Source organism: Phyllostomus hastatus, unplaced genomic scaffold (genome assembly GCF_019186645.2).
Source record: "Phyllostomus hastatus isolate PE091 unplaced genomic scaffold, TTU_PhHast_1.1 phas_contig_58, whole genome shotgun sequence".
NCBI classification, from domain to species: domain Eukaryota; kingdom Metazoa; phylum Chordata; class Mammalia; order Chiroptera; family Phyllostomidae; genus Phyllostomus; species Phyllostomus hastatus.
Window position 1 is genome coordinate 30551153 of NW_025333916.1, and position 24613 is coordinate 30575765.

Here is a 24613-nt window from a genome sequence, read left to right on the forward strand (position 1 = left end):
GATAAATCATAAGGTAGGCGATGAGGGTCATGTAAGAAAGAAATTTGACTTATTTTGCCAACCTCTTTTAAGTGATACGTTTTCTAACACATTTTCTGCTCTTCTTTCTCTCCATGTCTCAACAGGGAAGTACCAAGGATACATAACGCTGAGCTGTAAAATAAGTCTAGAGTAGCCTGGACTAGGAAGATCAAATTAAAGAGGAAGGGAGTTGGAGGAGTAGGGAGGGGCATTGAGGGTGGAGGGCTGCTTTCTAAACTAAAGACCCTTGCTTAACTCAGACATCAGTCACTTGGAGCAAGGGGGCTTCTCAAGCTTTAACATGCACGTTCACATGCATGTTTACAAGACCTGTGGGTCTTGTAAAAAGATGCTGATCCAGGAGGCCTGGGATGGGGGCAGAGATTCTGCAAGGATGTGTGGAAGTTTTTATCTGTCAAAGGGAAAGGTGATTTTCAGGGACTCTAAAGAAAATTGCAAAGTCTACCTTGACCATTCTACTTCCTTTCCCAAATGTCTCCCCCATTTTCGGGCTCCTCATTCTCTAATAAGTCTTCTACCTCATAGAGGTAAATCTCACAAGTAAGAGAGAGGTAGATCTCTCTTTGTAAACTTCTGAAACTACTCTCAATCTCAACTGCCCTTTAATCCAATCTGATATTATTATCCTTAATGGTTAAAGCAATCCAGAGTGAGAATTAATGATAGCTCTACTTCTCAAAAGGGGCACTTATATTTTTTTATTTTTAAATATATTTTAGTGATTATACTATTACAGTTGTCCCATCCCCCCCCTTATTCCCCTTCACCCTGCACACCCCCTCCCGCCCACATTCCCCCCCCTTTAGTTCATGTTCATGGGTCATATATGTAAGTTCTTTGGCTTCTACATTTCCTATACTATTCTTAACCTCCCTGTCTATTTTCTACCTACCATTTATGCTACTTACTCTCTGTACCTTTTCCCCCTTTCTTCCCCTCCCACTCACTCAGAACCCTCCATGTGATCTCCATTTCTGTGATTCTGTTCCTGTTCACTGTGATTCCCTCCATGTGATCTCCATCTCTGTGATTCTGTTCCTGCTCACTCAGAACCCTCCATGTGATCTCCATTTCTGTGATTCTGTTCCTGTTCTAGTTGTTTGCTTAGTTTGTTTTTGTTCTTTGTTTTTTTTTAGGTTCGGTTGTTAATAGCTGTGAGTTTGTTGTCAGTTTACTGTACTTATTTTTTATTTTCTTTTTCTTAGATAAATCCCTTTAACATTTCATATAAGGGCTGGGTAATGATGAATTCCTTCAACTTGACCTTATCTGAGAAGCACTTGATCTGCCCTCCCATTCTAAATGATACCTTTGCTGGATAGGGCAATCTTGGATGTAGGTCCTTGTCTTTCAATGACTTGGAATACTTCTTTTCAGCTCCTTCTTGCTTGCAAGGTTTCTTTTGAGAAATCAGCTGATAGTCTAATGGGAACTCCTTTGTAAGTGACTGTCTCCTTATCTCTTGCTACTTCTAGGATTCTCTCCTTCATTTTTACCTTGGCTAATGTAATTATGATGTGCCTTGGTGTGTTCCTCCTTGGGTCCAACTTCTTTGGGACTCTCTGAGCTTCCTGGACTTCCTGGAAGTCTATTTCCTTTGCCAGATTGGGGAAGTTCTCTTTCATTATTTTTTCAAATAAGTTTTCAACTTCTTGGTCTTCCTCTTCTCTTTCTGGCACCCATGATTCAGATGTTGGAACATTTAAAGATGTCCTGGAGGTTCCTAAGCCTCCCCTCAGTTTTTTGAATTCTTGTTTCTTCATTCTGCTCTGGTTGAATGTTTCTTTCTTCCTTCTGCTCCAAACCATTGATTTGAGTCCCAGGTTCCTTCCTGTCTCTGTTGGTTCCCTGTAGATTTTTCTTTATTTAATATAATGCAACCTTCATTGCTGCCTGGGTCTTTTGTATGCTTTTGAAGTATCCAGTGAGTTCCTGGAGCAACCTAATAACCAGTGTTTTCAACTGTGCATCTGATAGGTTGGCTATCTCTTTGTCACTTAGCTGTATTTTTTCTGGAGCTTTGATCTGTTCTTTCATTTGGGCCAGTTTTTTTTGTTGTTGTTGTTTTGGCTTGCTGGTTATGTAGGAAGGGTAGGAGCCTTAGGTGTTCACCAGAGCAGGGCAACCCACATGTGGCTGTGTTGTGATGCTATATGTGGGGGAGGGGTCCAAGAGGGAACAATGGTGCTTGCTTTGCTCTCTGCTGGCTTTCAGCCACTTCCCCTGCTACCCACAAGCAAATCAGGCCCTTCTGGTGCTGATTCCCAGGTGACTGGGTTTGTGTACATTCTAGGATGTTGTGGGTCTCTCCAACAAACTCTCCTGTGAGGCTGGGAGTTTCTCCCGCTGCCACCTCAACCCCCACAGGTGTTTTCAGTCAGAGGCTTTGAGGCTTTATTTCTCTGTGCTGGAACCCTGGGTTGCGTGGTCTATCTTGCTCCCCAGTTGTTCCTCCTGGTTTATCTGCACACGAATGTGGGGCTTCCCAGTCTGCAAGCCACCGCCTCACCTGGTCCACCAGCTGCTGCCTTGCCACAAGTCCTCTCCACCCTAGCTGCCCGTCTCTGCTCCTCCTACGGGTCTGGCTGAATGTTTTTCCTTTAACTCCTTGGTTGTCAGACTTCTATAGTTTGGTTTTCTTGTCAGTTCTGGGGTTTTTTTTGTTTTTAAATTTGTTGTTGTTCTTTTTGTTGTGCGAGGAGGCAAAGTGTGTCTACCTATGCCTCCATCTTGGCCAGAAGTCCAGGGGCACTTATATTTTAAAAGATTATCTTATCAATCTACATTAACATCTAGTGGGGTAACTACTATTTGGAAAATAAATATTTTTGAGGCTCTCTGCTCCTTACCCACCTGGGGTAACATGCCATATTCAACTGAACTTTAATTGGTCTGCTAGGGTTTTAAATACATAGAATCTATACTAAGAACATGTAGATTCAAAGACTCCAATTTCACTTTCTCTATTATGGATTAGTGGCTTTGTATTTCATTACATTGAAAGCACAAGTTGATACAGTGCACTTAAATACTCAAAATTTTAACTCATAAATCTGACTGCAACGGGTCTCATACTTAAAAACCTAATTTTAACCATAAGTTATCTAGCTAAAAAAAATTAAGTGGTGGCTTATGAAGTTTTGGTAAGGAATTTTCCATGGTTAGGTCGTACTATGGGAAGGAGGCCAGCCATAGGTATCATCTACTGTGTGGAATACTATTAGAAGCAAGAAAAATGTTTTTTTGTTTTTCTTACAGAAAGGAAGGATGATCATACAGATTAGGATTAAGTAACAGTATCTTTCACTTTGGAGGGAGCACATGACTCAAACCTCTATTACATTTTTTTTGGTTTACCCAACAGTCAAAGCTTTTGTGAAGTCTCTGATTCCAACATTCATGCTTATTCATAGGAAAAAAAAATGTTTTCAACATCTTAAGAGCAAATAAAATTTTGTAAGTCTATTAAACAAAGGGAACATTTTTTTAAAGGCCAAGCTACTATAGTTCCAAAACAGCAATAATTTCTTATTGCTGAAACAACTTATTTGGAGTTTTTACATATCTTATTTCAAAAATTTCAGAAACGGATATAAAAAATAACCCTCTAAAATGATACATACTATCCATAGAGAGAAAAGGAAGTGATAATTAAATTTCTTGCCCCTTCAGTATTAGTTTCCTAAAGGACAGTTAAATATTAAAGACTGTAATTGCCCTTATTAAAATTAAAGCTTTAGATGTGTTGCTTTACATATTCACTCATACAACATTATAGCTGCCCAAAATGTTCCTGAATTTGTTGTCTTTTTGACAATTTAAGCAGTAGCTACAAATTTAATTCTGCTGGCTCCAAACTTGACCCAGACTCATTTCTGAGACTCCTAGAGTTTAAAATTTTGAGTATTTTCTATTCATAAAAAAGAAATATGTGGGTACTACTTATTGGCTAAGAATCACAGTAAGTACTTAGTTGCCAACAATTTAGCAGGACATCTTGCAGATGGTCCATGAATAAGCCATTCTCCAAGATGCTAATACTTCAATTAGAGGCTCCTATTTTAGACATTTAAAAATATTTGTTCTTGTACAAGCATTTAATTAAAAAACATAAGGAGGAGGGAACCAAGCACAATAAAGGTAAAAATAGAAAGGGAGATGCTGAAAAGATTTTGCTAATGGATATAAAATGGTGGTCATTAAGATAATTCTCAAAGAAAATTTTATCTTCTACCATATAAATCAAAAGTAAGTCATCCAAAAAGAATTCAGTTAAGTCTTTAATTCTAATGTTAGCAGCCTTTTCATAAGTAATTTAACTAGACAAATGGTTGTATAGCTGACTAAAATCTGACACTAACTGTGACCCATTTTCCTTTCCTATAATTTAACCAATTGTTTTTACAGTATTTCCAATGATTCAGTTATTTTCCTCATTTGGAAATCCTGCCTAAATGAAAACATCTTAGTGAAGTCATACACAGTTATAGGGATATTGCACAACAGGGTGAGACAGACTTTTATTATGTGTTTCAAAAGAGACTGATTGGAAACTATACCCCAATCACCGAACCTGTGTTGATGAACATGTATCACACTTATGACACAGTACTGGGTTACTATTGTTGGTGTGTGTCAATGCTTCCATTGTGAGCCTTGCTGCTTTCATAGTTTTGTGAACTAGCTATAAAGTCTGATTTGATTCTAGTAAGTACAATATTTTCAAAAGAAAAGCACGTAAAAGGTGTAAATGTAGCAGGCGCAAAACATATACATATATAAAGTAGTAATGACATTAAAAAAAGGTCAACTGGTATAAAAGAAGAGTAAAGTATTTATTGCGTGGTACATACTAATAAGAAGTAGCATACTACAAAATCACTTTAAAGATAATTTTTCTTAAACTATACTGGGAAAATGTAGCCTGGGTTCTTAGGAGATTTGAGCCAGTAACAATCTCAGTTGCCTCATCTATAAATGAAAAAAGTACCCATTCAAAAGGCCCTTCATTTATAATTCATATCTGGGAGGAAATAACCTTGTCTTAAAGAATTGCACATGTATATATACAGAGACAAACAAGTTTAAAAATTTAAATGACAGTGATTTTTTAAATATTCTTTAAGCTGGTTATATGGTTTCTGTATGATAAAAAAAATCAAAGTAAAAACACTCTGATTCTAATTTTCTAGCAAAGTAACTTCCAGTGTAATTAATTTAATTAGAATATTTTTTTAAAATATTTTTTATTTTACTGATTTTAGAGGAGAAGGGAAGGAGAAAGAGAGGGAGAGAAATATCAGTGTGAGAGAGAAACATGGATCAGTTGCCTCTTGCACATGCCCGAGCTGGGAACCAAACCCACAACCCAGGCATGTGCCCTGATGAGAAATAAAACCAGGACCTTTTGGTTTGCAGGATGATGCCCAACGAACTAAGCCACTGGCCAGGATTAGAAATACTTTTTAATATAAATTTTGATAGATTATTTTTAAATTGTTCATTGGAAAACTACAAATACAAAGTCAGTGCTCTCAAGTGGAAAACTTAAAGATCAAGCAAGTGACTCTAAGATTCAGAGGGGGGAAAGTACCTTTGTTAGAGTCATGAAGGAAACACATAAGGCACTTCTATTAAAAATGGATTTAAAGATGAGTGCTGTCTTACCAGCAACCCCTGTTCTTTGGTACAGATGGTTGAGGGGTCAAAAGAAGTCTTGAGAGCAAGAGTACTTTGGAAAAGAGAAAATATGTGGGAGATGAATGTCTACTAATGGTATATTTCAAGTATCATTTGTATTGTTATCCCATACTGATGGCATTAATAAAATATGATTACATGAGAAAGTCTGCTTAATAAAGACACATCTCCTACAAAAACTTTACCATAGGTTTTAACTATGTTCTAGCTTTGATAAAAGCTGGCCATTTTAAAAAGCTGTATTAAAAGGCACATAAAATTTATATATCCCACTCCTACATTTAACACTTCAATTGATCATAATTTTACTTTTGACATTCAATGGTAATATGTACTAATCTCCAATGTCTGAGGAAAAGTACTTTTAATTTTAAAATGCCTATATTGTTATACTATTAAATTTATTTTATGATTTTGATAATTAACTAAATTACTTGAAGTATTTCATTATAAACTAGATCTTAGTATCTAAAGGAAAATAATTTGTTGAAATTACATTTCTAAAAAATAAATTCTGTTAATGTTAAATATATACACACATACTTCTAGTGTGACTGGCACACACATTATTTAATAACTATTAAAAAGATGAATGCAAGTGGCAGAAAGTGGTCCTAGTCTTGATGGACTGCCTTCCTAGATACTTCATAGGCATAGAACAATGTATCTGAAAATTCTTTTAAAAGGTAAGAGGAGGAACAGTCACTAAATGTAGGTTCATTTCAAAGACCTCAGAAATAACATCTTAGAAAAACAAAAAAAAATTAAAGGTAAAAAAACAAGGACATCTTTTAGGTTTAATGTGAAACCACCTCACAGGCTTTTATATTTTACAGGGACTACTTTTTATTCCTCTGTTCCTTAAAAGAGAGAAGCAGCAGAAGCACTGCAAGAAAGGAAATGAGGTAAGGTTTCGGCCAAAGTCTACCCCTGTGGAGTCTATTTCTTTCAATCTAACAAACACTATATCTAACAAGAAATCTCACAAAATATATAGTATATGTTAGGCATCAACATAAGTGCTGAGGCTAACTCCCATTTCACTCAGAGGTAACTGCTCATTTGCACTGCTATTGCCTCTGACTAAGCACTCTTTCTTGCTCCAGATATCCACTTGGCTAATGTCCTCACCTCCTTCAAGTCTGCTCAAAACGTTGATATCCAAACCAAGCTACCCTAACAAATTCCACCGCACTCCCTACTTCCAGTACTCCTGATTTCTTTACTCTGATTTAATTTTCTTTTTCCCTTAGCACTTACCATACTGTGACAATTATGTAATTTCCTATTTATGTATATTTTTAAAAAGATTTTATTTATTCATTTGTTTAGAGCAAGGAGAAGGTAGGGAGAAGGAGAAGGAGGGAAACATCAACGTGGTATACATTGATTAGTTGCCTCTCACACGCCCCCTGGCCTGGGGACCTGGCCTGCAACCCAGGCATGTGCCCTGACTGGGCATTTAACTGGTGACCTTTTGGTTGGCAGGCTGGCACTCAAATCCACTGAGCCACACCAACCAGGCTATTTATGTATATTTTTAAATCATCTGATTCCTTTAGCTACAATAGAAACTCAAAAAGGGCATGGGTTTTTGAGTATTTTATATATGTCATGCCTAGAACTGTACCTGGCACACAGGGGGTTTTCAACAACTATCAGTCAAATAGATAAATAAGTTTTCTTAAACACCTGCTACAATTCAGACAGTGTCCAGTAGAACATGCAAGAGTCAGGGAAATAGCTACAAAAGCAATCACCTATAACACAATGGGGGCATATAGTACAAACTTCAACACTTTTGAAAATGGTCTATTCTAGATGAGGGTTAAAGTAAGCACAATGACTATATTTTCAAAAATCTTGCCAGAGAGGGGAAGGCAAGTCCCAGAGGTATTTAAGCGTAGGAGTTCTTCACTGACTATACATTCATTAACAAATTTACTGAAGTTTCTAGTTCATGTAGAAAGGTAGTAGTTTCAAAATAAATAAAAATACCTGCTATATAAATTTATAATATTAGTCCACATTAAATATCTACTTAATATTTTAATCCCTACCCACTTTCAATGCAACCTCTTTCTTTATAAGTCAATTTCTCTAATTTTCCAAGTTTTACAAATATGTTAGTTGAATGCAAAGTGAAATTGCAAATCTTGCAAAATATGATTTCATGAAGTCTAAGAAAATAATTAATTTCTAGTTGAGGTGGCCAGGATAGATTAATAAGGATTAAAAGATGAAAGGAGATTCAAAGGATAATGAACAGAATATTCCTCAAAGATTAGTAAAAAAAATCCTTAGGAATATGATTAAGCCTTCAAATTTTACAAAAGAACACTTTTCTTAATCTTATTAAAAGAGATAAATGTAAAATGAAGGGTGTCATATTGTGCTATAATATTGCCAGAAAAACTATGTAAAAAAATCATTATTTAACTCTCAATTCTATTAATTAGCTTACAGTTGAAATTACATAGTAAATTTTCCTGAAGATTTCAGGTTTCATTTTTTTCAACATAAAGGGCTGATCAAACTTCTCCCGTTCTCTCATAGATACACACACACAACTACTACCACCACCACTACCATCAAAATAGCTCCTTTTCTAGATGCTTCATACTTAAATGGGTCACTTTAAATTGTCCCTTTGAGCACCTTCTGTTCTCTGTGAGAACGAGGAGACAATGAAGAGGAAAAGATGGAAAATCAAATGGAGTCTTGTGGTTCTTAACCACGTGTGGAGAGGCATGGCACAGTCATGCTGGCGACCGACAGTGCAGGGCCCTTCGTGTGTCCAAAAGTACGTCCTCAGAATTACTCACTTTACTTACTGGCTCCTGAGGACAGTTTCATCAAGAGGACGTGGCTTGGCAGCTACCAAATAAAATTTATGAAAAACAACAAAAACAAAAAGGCCCCCCACCAAAAACGAAAATAAGTGGAAAAAGCTGAAGATGATCTTCACAGCAAAGCCCTTGTGGGAAGACTGGATCAATGTCTATTTAATAAGAATTATGCTTTTTAATAAACAAAACATGGAAAATAAGTAACTTTACATCTTTAACTGAGAAAGAAAAGCTCAGTTAGAATCTTTAGTAAAGGGTGCAATTTGTCAGTTGGACCACAAGATGGAGGCACCAGTGACCTGGAAGGCAACGAAGACAAAAGGAAAGACATAGCTGCTTTGGTGTTAAAATTAACAAAACTAATTTTTAAAAAAACATGTATATGCTCCTAAGTAATTTCATTAAAATGGAAATTTATTCTAACAATCAAATGGTTCTCTGCAATACAGTTCTAAAGATAATTCTCTACCCAACCCCATTCAATTGTCAATTCTCAAAGGAAAGCACATCAACTTGATTTTATAAACCTTGAAGAGTATCTAACACTTAGAAAGTCTTCAAATGTAGCAGAAATGAATTTTGAATAGAGCATTCCTCTGAAAAGTGAGTACAGTGAATCATGACAAGTGCTAGGTGTCTCGTTCACAGTATTTAATTATTATCATTCTTGTTGTTATTGGCATTACTATTTTTAGTGTAAAACAACTATGAAATCCTCAAAGCAAAAGGGGACAAGTACTGTTTCCTTCTTGCATAAAATATTTCTCAGCCTCACTTAGAAATAGATCTAATATAGCTTCGTCACTCATTCAATATTAGTTTTCATTTCTTCTCAGAAGGTCCTGTATTTCCCTGGTGAGGAAAGGCAGAATCCAAGATTAAAGTTCCTTAAATTCATTTTCCAGTATAAACTCATTCATCCAGTAAAAAGGATTGACATGCTTAATTGTGAACACACTTTCTCCCCCTGTTTTTCTCTTAGGAGAAAGTAAGACACAGATGTGGTTCTACTACATGAGATAGGAATGCAATCAAGAACCACAGGAATTTGTTGGTATTTATCCTTCACCAAAGTACAACTGTTTAAGTATATGCATACATACTCACACAAATTAAGGAAATTCCATAAGCAACTGAAATAGTCTCATAGGAAAACACAATTAAGAAATAAAATTTAAAAATAAAGATTAAAAAATTAGAAGTCCAACCTTCAGACAACCTATATGAAAAGTTTATAATTATTACTTTATATTCAACAAAATGGTTTAAAGAAAGTTCAACTTCTTCTAGATATCCTTAAACAGAAGGCATGTTTTAGCTAAAATCATACAAGAAATTTTAGGATATTCTAACAATTTGATGATGTCCATAGTGATGATTATGTGATCACTGAAAACTCAAGACAGAATATTACTTACTGTTGAGAAAATTACATGTATAATTTTTAAAAATTGTGGTCAATTCTTCAAAGTATCATAGTCACTTACATTAGTATGCATTACTGACTAGGAAAAATCCATAGTGTCATTTCAAAATTCTTGTTTTAAGAGTTAGCAGTTTATAAAGTAGTAATGCAACTTTTTTTCGAGAAAAAATAAAAATCCAATTACTGTAGTGAAAAGATTCCTCTCTCCAATCAGCTCGAAAAATACTTAATAATCTGACAACCTACAATTTTTAAACAATGCTGCCACCTGCTGGAAAAATCTGAAATGTCTTCATTATTTTGCAAATGATACAGTATCACATTCTGTTGAGCTATATTATAACCTTCCAATTACCTACTGAAACAAGATACACCTTTTTAATAATTTTGACCATTTAATTTGCCTGATTCTTAATAACTATGTCTTAACTGAATGATAATTCATTAAAGATTTTAGTATATTTAAATACTAAGTACAAACAGGTTGAGGAGACATCATCAAAAACAATGAGCTCTGTAAGTACATATAACAGCAGGTGGTGCAGGTTTCAAATGATCAGATCATGATATGTTCATCCCAAAAGGAAAAAAATTAAATTGGGTATCTGAACAGAAGTTTGATGCTAGCAATGAAACTAAACTGAGAGGGTCATTGACTAAGCTAAATCCAAACAGAAACCACACTAGAAAAGTTATGGAAAATACACTTACTTTCTCTGAGAGTATTTTAGTCTCTGAAGAACCTGGACGATTTATCATAAGTAAAAAATATATCTTAATCCCCTGTTTTAAGATTTTTAAACTACTGCCCTGGCTGGTATGGCTCAGTGGATTAAGCACCAGCCTGTGAACCAAAGGGTTGCTGGTTTGATTCCCAGTCGGGGCACATGCCTGAGTAGTAGGCCAGGTCCCCAATAGGGGGCATGTGAGAGGCAACCACACATTTATATTTCTCTCCTTCTCTCTCTCTAAAGATAAATAAATAAAATCTTTAAAAAAAAGATTTTTAAACTACTTATCATTTCCTGTGGTTTAAAATTTTTTTGCTTTTTGTTTTTATAATTCTAAGTCCATAAATATCTCAGTTCATTTAACAGCTGTTTTTTGAGTTCCTACTCTGTACCCAGGCACATATGTATGAAGTTCATTTGAGTATTCATAAATGAAATGTTCACACATGTTTAAGATGAGGTTAATAATTCTTATTATATAGTTGTAAAGACATGAAATAATCAGAGTTAACACTCAATGAATGCTATCTGTCATTAATGTAGACATTACTAAAAAGATTGGAAGCTATGTTAACAAGATGGAGGAGAAAAATTGGTAATTTGTTACAAATTAAATACGTCAACTTCAGTTTGAAATAGCTATTGATTCATGTTTATCTTATTAATCTTCCCAAATCCTATTGAATTTATTAAAGAATACTATGTAAGGAGGTATGTAGCTATCCTGGAAAACAGATAAAGGCACTAACAGGCCAGAAGCTGAGGTCAATAGATATGAAATACATAAGCAGATATGTTTTGCATAAAGCAGTGCTGAATAAACATATCACATGAGAAAATTAATAAATGATACAGAATGAAATGGAAGGCAAACTCAGCAGTGCTGACTGGCCTGTGAATCAGCATAGACATACAGGTCATATTGTAAAGGATCTATATGAGTAGTTCCCAAAAAGAACTACTGAGAAAATCCTAAGCTTGGAGCAGCAGGACTGTAAGCAAGGGGCAAATAAGTGGTAAGGGTCAAGTCGAAGGAATTCGTTAATGCCACCACAGGGAGGTCTAATTATCACTAATGTGAATAGCTTATAAGATGTCATAAAATAAGGTTAAAAAGCAAATAGCATCTGCTAACTATCCCAGTAAACTCCTTCCCCCTTTCTCATAGGCAACTACAACTCTGACCTGATATTGACACTCTTAAGACTCCAACTTGCAGGGGCTGAAAGTGAAGGCATCCTAAGTAATGAGTACAGCTCTCCCAGAGAGTTCTACCAGAGCCCTGTAGGAAGACAAGAAATGTAGCACTCGCTCAGGTCCCACTTGATAAAAAATAGTTAATTTCAAGTAAAATGAAGCCTGTGCAGCAAAAGACATCTAAAAAGCGTAGTCAACAACAAGAAAACACAAATAACAAAAAATATAAAAACACAAGATGACTAAAGTAAGACAATATATAACCACTTATTGTAATAAGTATGAATGGGTTAACAGTATTAAAAAAAGTAGCTTTTTTCCAACACCCTCTCATAAAAAAGCAGAGGTTTGTGTGTGAGAGAGATAAAGGGGGAAAGAGTCAACATAAAGAGAAAACCTATAAATTACAAGAGGCTTAAAAACATATTAGCAATCACAATCTAAAGACTTTGTTTGGAGCTCAATTAAAACAAACTAGGCCCTGGCTGGACGTAGCTCAGTGGATTGAGCACGGGCTGGGAACTAAAGTGTCCCAGGTTCGATTCCCAGCCAGGGTATATTCCTGGGTTGCAGGCCATAACCCCCAGCAACCGCACATTGATGTTGCTCTCCCTCTCTCTCTCTCTCTCTCTCTCTCTCTCTCTCTCTCTCTCTCTCTCCCCCCTCCCCCCTTCCCTCCCTAAAAATAAATAAAATAAAATCTTAAAAAAAAAACAAACTAGTAAGTAAAAATAAGTAAAAAAAAATCAATCAGTAAGAGCATTATGGGACTACTAGGGAAATGAGAAGGACAGGATATTTGATGATAATAAGGGACTGCTGATTTTTATATGTGATGATGGTATTATTATATACTTAAAAATAGGAGTCTTTGTGTTTAAGTGATATATACTGAAATGTTTATAGGTAAAATGACAGGATATTTAGTATTTGCTATAAAATAAGAGGAAGAATGAGTGGGGATATATAAAATTTAGTCATGAGTTCATAACTGTTGCAAGTGAGTAATGGAGGTTTGCTTTATACTTCTTTCTACTTTTCATATTTGAAATATTTCATACTTCAATAATTAAAAACAAATAAATGGATAAAAAATAAACAGAATTCTCAAGTTGGAAAAAAAGGTAAAATCCAACTAATATTTGTTTTTTAAGGAGGCACATAGAAATGGTATAAAATAATCTTCAGTTTTAAACAAAATTCAATTTTAGATTGAGAAAACTCCACTTTGAATTATACCTTTAAAGTCTAGATTCTACCTCTTCTGATTTGACTTCACAAAAGTGTTTGAGAGCTCCATATCGAAAGGCCATCTTTATTTTTAACCAAAAAGCATGAAATATAAAATTCAGACAATGTTATTACAAGTAACGTATTTGTTATAATGATAATCCAAATGTATTTGAGTCTAAATATACTCATATAAACATTGAAAATGTAATTTACCAGTACTTTCATGAAAACCTTAGCACAAATTTTTGTTTGCTCGTAATTTTTATAAATGTACAATGCTTCATTAAAAAACTGAGAGCAAAATGAAAAAATCTTTTAGCCCTGGCTGGCGTAGCTCAGTGGATTGAGCATGGGCTGCGAACCAAAGTGTCGCAGGTTCAATTCCCAGTCAGGTCACATACCTGGGTTGCAGGCCATGGCCCCCAGCAACCGCACATTAATGTTTCTTTCTCTCTCTTTCTCCCTCCCTTCAATCTCTAAAAATAAATAAATAAAATCTTTTTAAAAATCTTTTAAAATATAAGATTTTGTAAGAAAATGTTCAAGTTGAAAAGATTTCATAATTATTTTTAAAAATGAACAGTTTGAAGATGACTGCTAATAGCCTTGTATGAACAATTCACTATGCAAAAAGCGCTAATGAAGGTTATATGGTGTTAAAAAATGTATTCCAAAAGTCTACCATGGTTGACGAAACACTCATCCTGCATTTTAAAAGCAGGCATCACTGCTAACTTCTACCCACTGCTATCCCCACCTTTCCCTTAACCAATTCCATTTTGGGAACATCAAATGTTCAGCTCAGTATTATGAAAAGTAACTAGAATACTACTTAGCAATAAAGAGGAACAACTATTGACACACGGATGAAACTCAACTGCATTGTGCTATCTGAAATAAACTAGACTCAAAAGACTACAACTATATAATTCCATTTATATGATATTCTAGAAAAATCAAAACTACAGGGACACAAAACAGATCAATGGTTGTCAAGGGCCGGGTATAGGGTGAGGGAATGAACCATTAAGGGTTGGAAGAAATTTGAGGGTGTGGGTGCGCGAAGGAACTGTTCTATATTTTGATTGTGGTAATTTACATGACTCTAAGCATTTCTGAAAAAATCATAAAACTGTACATCAAGAAGTATGAATATTACTAAAAGTAAATTATACACTGTACTTCAATGAACAATCTGACATTTTCCATATTTTTAAATGTTACTGACAAATAATGGAAAAGAATACATTTCTCTCTGCTTGAAATCTGTCAAAAAATACTTTATCATGCCCTGGCCGGTTGGCTCATTTGACTGGAGCAACACAGGTTCCATTCCTGGTCAGGGCACAAACTTACTTAGAGGTCTGATCCCCAGTCGGGGAGCCTATGGGAGCCCACCGATCAATGTTTCTCCCAACCCCCTCTCTAAAATCAATAAAAAATAAACACATCCTTGGATGAAGAATAAAAATAAAATTGAAGTACTTCATCACCATGCTAGGTTCTTGAAAGAGAGAAAAAAGAAAAGATGATGTTTTCCTTAGCCTGGCAGAGTTTAGCAGCTTATTAGGGAAACGTCTAAAATATTTAAACAAAAGTTTTAGTGTTTCTCATTATGATTATTATCACCTCTAACTTGCAAGTAAGGAGACTGAGACCCGGGGAGAGCAAATACTCTGTCCGTAAACCCCTCAAGTGTTAGCTGTTAAAGCTGAGATTCTAAACCGAGCCTTTCTGACCCCAAAGCCTGAGATCTTTTGCATTGCGGGGCGGGACGTGCACGGAGGAGGTCTTCGCTACTGCTGTGCGGTGATTTCAACGGAAGGAACGCCCCCTAATTCCTCAAACTTCATTCACTGCGTACTTCTCCCGAATTCCGCACAGAAATATCACGATTCAGATCCACGTGTTGTAAAGTGAGCTCAGCAGGGTCCTGGAGTGCAAACTCGTGGCAAAGGTAATATGGAGCCTTAGGAGGAACTCTTTTCCACACGGTTAGTGCACACGGACCTACTTCTGACAGGTTTGGGTTGTAAGGAAGGGGACGCAGGGGCCAGTCCGGAGCTACTGACAAAGGTCAACTCCAAGAAAGACGAAAGCAGAGGCGCTTAAATTTCCCCAATTATACTACTACGCCCAGGTCGCAAGCGGGGCACAGGAGGAAGGCCACTTTCCCCCCTCTCGGAGGACCTTAGGTAAAAGACCTCCGTGGACTTGTCCCGGTCTGCGCCGTCCCAAGGCAAGAACCAACACTGGGGCGCCCAGCGCAGGGAGGAGATGGGTCCGGGCCGTGCGCGCGCGGGCTGCGGCCGGGTGCTCCAGACCCAGGCGCTGCAGCGCTGGCACCGTGGGCACGCACCGGGCCGGGCCGTGGAACAAAGCCGCTCATTGAAAGCCACTAAGATGATGGGGTGGCGGGGTGAACGACCTCGGTTTGTCCCCTCAGGTGACATCACATGTGTCACAGGTTACCTTAGTTTCCGAGACGCTCTTACTTTCCCCCATTTACTGACTACGCCACCGCTGCCCTCGCTGTCATCTCACCTCTCCAGTTCTTGTACTCCGGTATATGGTAGTACTTGTTCCCGAACTGATCAGTGCCCACTAGCTCCTTCACTTCCTTTGACAGCGCTCTCCACAGGGCGCGGAACAAATCCTGAGACCAACCCATGCCGACAGCGCATAGCCCAGCGTGCGTAGCCGCGTCCACCGCGACAGTAACCAGAACGCGGAGCCGGCCCACCAGCAAAGGAGAATTCCACTTGCCTTCTTCATCACACCCTTCCAGTAACGGCGCTTACCATTGGACAGATGGCATTATTGCTCTGCCAATGGAAGACTCCGTTGTTACAGCCTCGTCTCCGAGTTCTGTCATGGCTGCGTCCAACACTCTATCCAGTGTAGAGGAAGAGGATGCTAGGGTTTTTGTTGGCGAGACAAGCTGGATTGGAAGACCCTCTTCGCCTACGAAGAGTGGAGTCCACACGAAGGTATAGAAAACTTACTGTCTTCTCTAACAAGCCAGTTAAGCTTTGTACCAATGGCTGTGTTATCCTTGCCTCACACTTTCCCTAAGCATCACTTTTCCTCCCACTAAGCTCGACGCGACTCTTCTCTTGGAGCAAGTACCAAAATTCCTAGTACATATAAGAATGTGCCTAGCATGTATAAAAATTTCATACTCCCAGAAGGAAAACGGGTATTCAACATAAAAGAGAGTGTTTGCTCTAAATAGTTTAGGCACAGTGAACCATTGTTACACTGGAATGATGGGAAGTTTTCTGAAATCCCATAAACCAGGCTAGGGCGAATCTCGCACACAGGCCTTTCTAAGGATACTAGTTTCAGGCCTGCTATATTAATTTTTTTTGGCACACCTTGCCTCCTTCCACACACCTTGCCTCCTTCACCCCTGTTTCCCTCTATCTTATTACCTTAACCCCTCCTAGTTCCCAAACAGTTGAGTCCCAAAGTCTTTAGACTGAGCAGAGGTAGGCTTCCAAACTGGATTAGGTTGACCCAGAGTGTTATTTCAGAGCCTCAGCGGGATGAGGAGGTAGTCTAAGTGTGGGGACTGACAAGCTCACACGATAACGGTGTTGGGGGATGCAGAAATCAAAGCCCAAGCCTGGTGAGTAACATCCTTGTTGGGGAAGGGGATGGTAATGGTGACAGTAGATTAGTTATACACAAGGGAGTTGGTCTAATAAATACATACATTAATGATAATGAAAGCCACGTTTCTCATTGTTAAAACTCAAGGAAGGGATGATTGCCTTTGCACATGTTTGTTTGATACTATTTTTACTTGTTACAAGAAGCACATATTAGTTTTATGATTTGGATAATCATCAAATAGAAATATATTTTAAGAAGAAATGAATTTCAATGGAAAATGTGAAAAATTACTTTCTGGTGAAATATTGAAGCTCAGAAATGTCAGGACAGCATAGTGGTCTGGAGAAAAAAAATGTCAGAGTTCAGATGCAATTCAGCCAATTGTTAGATGGATGACCTTAGGCAAATTACTATGTCTTAGTTTTATAATCAAAAGCATTTAAAAATGTAACTTACCATCTAGGAAATCTGTCACCTAGGATTACCAGTTATTACATTTAGTATTACCACTGAGTACAATCAGCAAATAGCAGGCTCTTAATATTAGTTATTGTTACTGATCAAGGTTAGGGAAGTAATAAGTGGATATTTGAACCTAAGGCTAAATTGTCTTCCAGAAGACAAAGGGCTATGTATATCTTTAAACCAAACACTTGATATTGCTAAAATGATTTCCAAAATGCTTTTAATTATCACTACTGTTGTCAGTGTGTAAAAGTAACATTTTGTACCTTTTCTAGCACTGTGCATTATTTATGAAACCTAATTAATTTGATAGGCTAAAAATTCCATATAAATTAGCATTATATTAATCAATAATGAAATTAGAAATCAATCTGGTTAAATTAATGTAAATTATTTCCAACTTCCAACAGATTGAGACAAATTTTAATAGTTAACATTCACTAGGCACTTACTATGTCTAGATATTGTAATGAGTACTTTTTATGTATTAACTCATTTAATCTTAATATTCTGACCAGAATAATGATGTTTTACAACTATAGAATACCAGAAATTTCATTCACCTTAATTTATGAGAATACTTGTTAATCATTTTCTTTCTAAATATTTAATTGGATTCATTTAAATGTGCCTACTTGTTTAATTAAACATAATAACTTTGTATTTATACCTAAGGCATAAGAGATATTCCAGGGAATTTATTTAAAATGCTGTAATTCAAGATTTTGTCCACTAGGTGTCCTCAGTTAAGCTTACATTACCAATTTTGTGAAAATTTGTCTCATCTCAATAAAAGTTTAATAAAATATTCTCTTCAAGTTAAGTCTAAGATAATGTTTCAAGAGAAATTCTTTACATGTAACTGTTAGTACTGTTGATTTTTAAAAAATTTATATAAGGTCTTTAAAATCAAAAATCTTTGGTAGAAAGACTTAAACATTACTTGCAACTTTTGTACTATATGTAATCTTGGTAAAATGAGGACATTCTTTATGTTTGAATTAATTTATTGTTTAGTTATGTCTTTTTTCCCCTTGTTAATTTTTATATTTTTAAAGGGTTTTGGGACTGGAGTTGAATAAAGACAGAGATATTGAAAGGATCCATTGCAATGGCGTTAACACCCTGGACATTGAACCTGTTGAAGGGAGATAGTAAGTTTATATATTTTTCTTCCTAAGTGAGAAGCAGTAAAATCTTGCTTTCAGATTAATTATGTTAAGGTTCATGAATATTAGAAAAAATTATAAATTGTAGTAATTTTAACCTACTATTACTAATTTCAAGTAATACAGAACTTCATACCTATAAAAATGTTGCCAGATAAACATTTCCAAATAACTTTAATATAAACATATTCATTGTTCACTCACTTAGCTGTGTAACTAAATGCTGTTTTAAAAGATAGTTGCTACTCTGAAGGGGACTAACGGGTGAAAATATTAAAAAGTAAAAGTATCTTTTAGAGCATTAAGTTTGAAACAAACGACACTTGTATTTGAATTTCTTTTGGTTGTAACACCAGCTGTGTGACCATGAGCAATTTATCTAACTTCTAATTCTCAGTTGCCTTAGCTATACAGTGGGAATAATAATACTAAGAAGTTTGTTGTGAAGACTCCTTGAGATAATACAACAATTAGCATAGGACTTGGCTTATATTACTCATTGCTACTACTCCTATTAATCAAAAGAATTATCACCCATACTTTTACACCATTCAGTCCATTTTTCACACAACAGGTGAAGTGCTCTGAAAAATACAAATCTGGCCCTGGCTGGTGTGGCTCAGTGGATTAAACGCTGGCCTGCAAACCAAAGAGTCACTGGTTGGGTTCCCAGTCTGGGCATATGCCTAGGTTGAGGGCCAGGTCACCTGTAGGGGGGCACGAGAGGCAACCACATATTGATGTTTCTCTCCCTCTCTTTCTCCCTCCTACCCCCTCCCTCTAAAACTAAGTAAATCTTAAAAAAAAAAGAAAAATACAAATCTGAACATGCCATCACCCTACTTAAAACTCATATTGACCCCCATGTGATAGTCCAAGAAAGTTCAAAACTCTTCATGTAGTCTAATAATTAGAACAGGTGTAAAAGTAACTACAGAAAAATTTATTGTGTCGTGTGTTCAGCATTTGCCCCACAATTTTACATTATAATAAAGTACTATTATTATAGTTATTTTAATTAATATTAAGATAAGCGAAGAAAAGTTTTATATAATTCCTTTTTTTATTTCCAGCTTCTGTTATGGTCTCACCTGGTAGTATTTGAAAAACATGAACAGTGAACAAATCCTAACTTTAACACCTGGTTATATCTAAAAGATGACCAGTGATAACTCTTTTTATTTTCATGACCTTTTCTAGACTTAATATAATAACCTCCTGTTCAAGGATAGCTGTGGGGCATTTGCTTATAAAATAGTGCAGATATAAACAGCTAATTTCTTTTCGTCTTGGATTCTGGTGGAAAAAATATTTAGTACAGATTCTTTTTTGGGATAGTGATCAGTTGTTTAATCTGTGGAATATGTGAAGCCAGTAGGCTACCAGGTGGCAGAGCCACTGAGAAATGTGGGGAATTATAAATTATATGTACATGAAATATGTGTTTGTAGAGCATATAGAGAAAAGTCAAGATTCTAACTGCAGTGGTTTCCTCCTTTATTTCAGGCTAAAAGTCTACAGTTCTTTCATTGTTTGCTATGGCTCGTAAGCCCTTTTGGCAGCAAAGAGAGAAATAAAAAGCCAGCCATACATTTAATGGAAAATTAAATACTGATTTTCTTATTCTTAAGAAAATCAACGTATGTGAAACCTGCTCTACATACTTAATAATACTTACCAACCACCACAGAGCTGTAGTGATATCACTGAAAACCAGAATGGAAGCCAGAGTACACAATCTGATAAAGAAGCATTTATTTCCAAATTAGGAGTTATTCTAAGAAGTCAACCCGAAAATAACATTTTAACAGGTGCAGCTGCATAGAGTACATATGCATATCATTCTGTAAATCTCGACTTTTCTTTTATACCTTCTCAATTCTTCTAATTAATTTTATTTATCTTTAATACCAGGTTACCTCATCTATATAAAAACATGAAGCCTTATCTCTTACTGTGTTTACTGTATTACAGAATAATAACATCACAGTTAAATAATGTTAGTGCCATCATATACTTCAAATAGTCAATAAATTTTGATAATGGTTTGGTTTTTTCACCCAACTAATGGAATCAAAGGAATGCTTTTGGAAGTCATTCTAGCAAAGGTGAAACATTTGGCGTTATTGTAAATACCATTTAAAATCAGTTTAAGAGTACAGCTTTCAAAGTATTTGTTTTTGGGTTTCTTTTTTTTGTTTGTTTTTTGGGTTTTTTGTTTTTGCTAATACACATAGAGCTGTGATAAAAAAATATTTCACAAAGTTCAGATATAAAGCATAAATGTTTTTCAAATTGGTTGTGGTATACATATTGCTCACATCTGTTTCCAAACAAGTCACAGCATTTTATCAACCAAAATAAAAGTTGTAGTTGTTAAAATTTACATATATTTCTCTACATACCTAATTAGAGTAACAACTACAAAATTTTTGTAATGAAACTAATGAATATTTTTTTTTAAAACTTAGCCATGGCATTACTTGCTCTTTCTTTTTTTTTTAAAAAATATTTTATTTATTTATTTTTAGGGAGGGAGTGGGAGAGAGAAAGAGAGATCAATGTGCGGTTGCTGGGGGTTATGGCCTGCAACCCAGGAATGTACCCTGGCTGGGAATCAAACCTGGGACACTTTGGTTCCCAGCCCGTGCTCAATCCACTGAGCTACGCCAGCCAGGGCTTCTTGCTCTTTCTTTATTGCCTATTATCAGTTGGACTTTAAAACTATTTGAACAAAGAACTTGGAAGAACTACTTTTAAATTAACCTAATTGTTCTACAGATTGATACTGAATTTTCCTTAAAGCAAGTCTGTAAACCAGACATGTTGCTAGTTCATAAAGCCTTTACAAGTGGTTCACAGCAAGATAAGGAGCTTGTATTAGAATGTAAGATCTGTGTAGCATCAGCATCCATACCAGGGATGGCAATTAAAAGCAATCAGGCATCAGATTGACCTGAACTCGAAAATAACCAACAGTTAGTTGAAAGCTCAGCAAGTTGACTACAGCAGCTGAAACTGGGAGAGCATGGCACATTCAAATTGTTCAAGGGGTTCACAGTAAGACCTGGGGCTGGAGTAGTCTGGGCCTTAATTTCTCTAGCCATATCAACTAATAGTCCCTTACAGGACAGAACCCTGCACTGAGGAAAAACTGCTTGGACGAGAATCCAAATTAAGTAATATAGGGATAATAGAAGAAAGGAAAAAGATGGTCCAGGTAAAAGTTGGAAAGGTGAACAGAACCAGGAAATCTCTGAAAGTAAACTGCCGTATTTTGAACATCTTACAAAAAAAAGAAGAAAACATTCTAGAGATATAAAATGTAACTATTCTAAACCAAGTTTCCCTTCTAAAAGTTTAAGAAAATTAATTTTATGTAAAAATAAGCAAAGAATGGGATTGAAGTCAAATTACTATAGGAACAATGAGAATAAGTGGAGTAATGCCCCTATAGACCATGAAGTTGTACCAGAAAGGTATGCCAACAAAATAGATGAGAACTTTAACCTAATATTTCAAAATTAGTAGCCTTGGCTGGTTTAGCTCAGTGGATTCAGTGCAAGCCTGTGAATCAAAGGGTTGCCAGTTTGATTCCAAGTCGGGGCACATGCCTGGGTTGTAGGCAGGTCCCTGTCGGAGGCATGCAAGAGGCAACTACACATTGATGATTCTGTCCCTCTCTTTCTCCCTCCTGTCCCCCTCTCTAAAAATAAAGAAATCTTAAAAAAATTATTTAAGAAAACTAGCTAAAAGTTCTTTTTAAAAGATACAGTATATGGAAGAATAATGTAAGTTATAGTTAGAAAATCAGAAATGAGATTATCAAACTCAAGAAAAATTTAGAAATAAAAATGTTTCAGAAATGAATACTAAAGCATAGGGAACACAAGCAAATAAATACAAGAGACAATGCCTTAGGTGAAGGTGGAAAGGAAAAAATTTAAATCAAAAAGAAATGGAGAAAGGAAAGGTATTTAAGAGATAAGGACCTGGTAGATAGGCAGAGGAGAACCACCATACATATAAAAGGAGATTCCAGAGAAGGGAACCAAAGGAAGAGAACAGAATGAATGTTAAAGCTATAATCCAAGAAAACTTTTCTAGAATAAGTAAGATCTTAAATTGCATGAAAGGAAAAGGAAATCATATTTATTTTGGGCTTTATGCAAAGAAATGCAGTTTCTTATCTAAAATGTCCATGGAAGTAAAATATGAGTCAGAGATTTTATATCCAGTCAGATTTTCAAGTACAAAAGGACAAATTGTCAATAACGTACAAAAATTCAGGGAGTACTGTTGTGATTAGCCCTTTCTGAGGAACCTCCCAGAGAAAAACATCAGAGAACCAGTATGAATAGAGAGACAGCAATATGGGATTGATGGTGAACAATAATATTAGGAAATAGGAATACTTTTATAGATATATAAATGCACAGGTCTGTCACTTCCCTACTACATTTTAGACTCCGAAAAGACAGGAACCATGCCTGTCTGTTCACAGCTGTGTTAGCTGAGTGCCTTGCTTCTTGCAGGTCTCCAAGTGGAATGAATTGAGTAAAAACGTTCTTAACAGAAGGACTTTAACATTGCTGAGCCCGTTTTTTTTGACAGGCAATATAAAGGCACTTGGCAGATTATTTTATATTTACATCAACTTTATGATTTAAATGAAACCATCCCCCTTTTTCTAAAACATTTAAGGCTGAAACAGGTGAAATAACTTGCCCAGGATCAGATAGCTAGCTAGCATCAGTAGTAATAGCTGCTCTGTCTGATTCCACTTTTATTTAGCACAATTGTAATTAGGACAATTAAAATTACGTTGTAATATTTTACTTTCTAGTAAGAAGTATCTTTTGCCATCGTGTTTCTACTCTCTTTTTGGTATCATGAGGTAAATTTTAAATGATCACATAAATCTTTCCATATTTATTCTACAAATATTAGATTAAGAAAATTTAGTTTAGTGAAGTCTATATTAATTTTTACTCAGTATTTGTGGGCATAATATATTTGGATGTTTAAAGATCAGTAATTTTAAGAAATATGTAATTATAAATAAATGAACTACATAAGATGATAAATTAATGTTAACTTTTTTATTGTTAGCATGTTATCAGGTGGTTCAGATGGTGTGATTGTTCTTTATGATCTTGAGAACTACAGCAGACAACCTTATTACACATGTAAAGCACTGTGTTCTGTTGACAGGTGTGTATTAAAAATGTAATTCCTGAATTTATAAACAGTTGAGTGTTTTTGCTTCTAAGGAAAACTATGAAAATAGCAGTCATATGAATGTCTTAAGCAACTTGTTCACATGTTGTATTTACATGGATATCTCTTGATATTTCCTTAAAAATAATAACTGAAATTTAAGTGTAGCTGTTTTTAATGTGACTTTTCCAAAACAACTTTGGCATCAGTTTTTAAAGGATTTTATTTTAAAACTTGATTATGTACTTTTTTCCCCATATCTACATAGCATTTCTCAGTGACCTATTTTTAGTACTTTTAGTGTAAGATTCCTTTATGAGTACTTCAGCTAATTATAAACACAAATTAGATTTTCGGTTGATATTAATCAAACAAAAAGATTAATCTCTAGAAGCAATAAATATAATGGCATTCCCTCACCAAATAGACACACACATGCACACACAGGCTCTTACCTCTATAATTACTTACTCCAAGCTTCCTAACTTAAAAACATACCTCTCTTTGTCTTGAGTTTCCTACCTGTTCTTTACTGTCTTTGCAGTCTTGTGAAAATTATTTTTGTCTTGAATTAAATGTTTTGTGACTTTGTTATAATTTGCTCATAATGGTCACTTAATTTTTGTCACTTGTACCCGATTTTATGTTAAGCAGACCTTTGAATTTACAGAAGGAATAGGTGTTGAGAAAATGCTTTTAAGAGGAAAAAACTCATGAACATTAATATCAACAACCACTCTGTATTATAACTGTGCCCAAGGTGTTAGAATAGGTGTGTAAGTCCATGAATTGTTTGTGAGGAGATTTATGATCATTTCTTGGCTCTGGTACTTCACTTTGGAAATACAGATTTGGGAAATATTTCTCAGCCTCAGATTATTCTACTAGCTTTCTGTGGGAATTAAATGAAATATCTTTCAAAAAGCACCCTGGAAACTGTAAAGCCACTGTGTGGATAGAAAT

The 24613-nt window shown here is 35.7% G+C and overlaps 2 protein-coding genes across 5 annotated transcripts in view; one reads left to right on the top strand and one right to left on the bottom strand.

The window, feature by feature from the left end:
* NDUFAF2 (NADH:ubiquinone oxidoreductase complex assembly factor 2) overlaps positions 1–15945 on the bottom strand; it is a 156163-nt gene extending 140218 nt beyond the window's left edge. Inside the window, exon 1 of the mRNA XM_045848125.1 lies at positions 15723–15945. Coding sequence (XP_045704081.1) covers positions 15723–15849 — 127 coding nt within the window. The 5' untranslated portion in view covers positions 15850–15945. The remainder of the gene's footprint in view (positions 1–15722) is intronic.
* Positions 15946–16037: 92 nt separating this feature from the next.
* ERCC8 (ERCC excision repair 8, CSA ubiquitin ligase complex subunit) overlaps positions 16038–24613 on the top strand; it is a 52285-nt gene continuing 43709 nt past the window's right edge. For 3 of the 4 annotated variants that reach the window (XM_045848265.1, XM_045848263.1, XM_045848264.1), the window contains exons 1-3: positions 16038–16168; positions 18320–18415; positions 23543–23644. In XM_045848265.1, coding sequence (XP_045704221.1) covers positions 16092–16168; positions 18320–18415; positions 23543–23644 — 275 coding nt within the window. In that variant the 5' untranslated portion in view covers positions 16038–16091. The remainder of the gene's footprint in view (positions 16169–18319; positions 18416–23542; positions 23645–24613) is intronic. The other variant, XM_045848267.1, reaches the window with a different exon arrangement.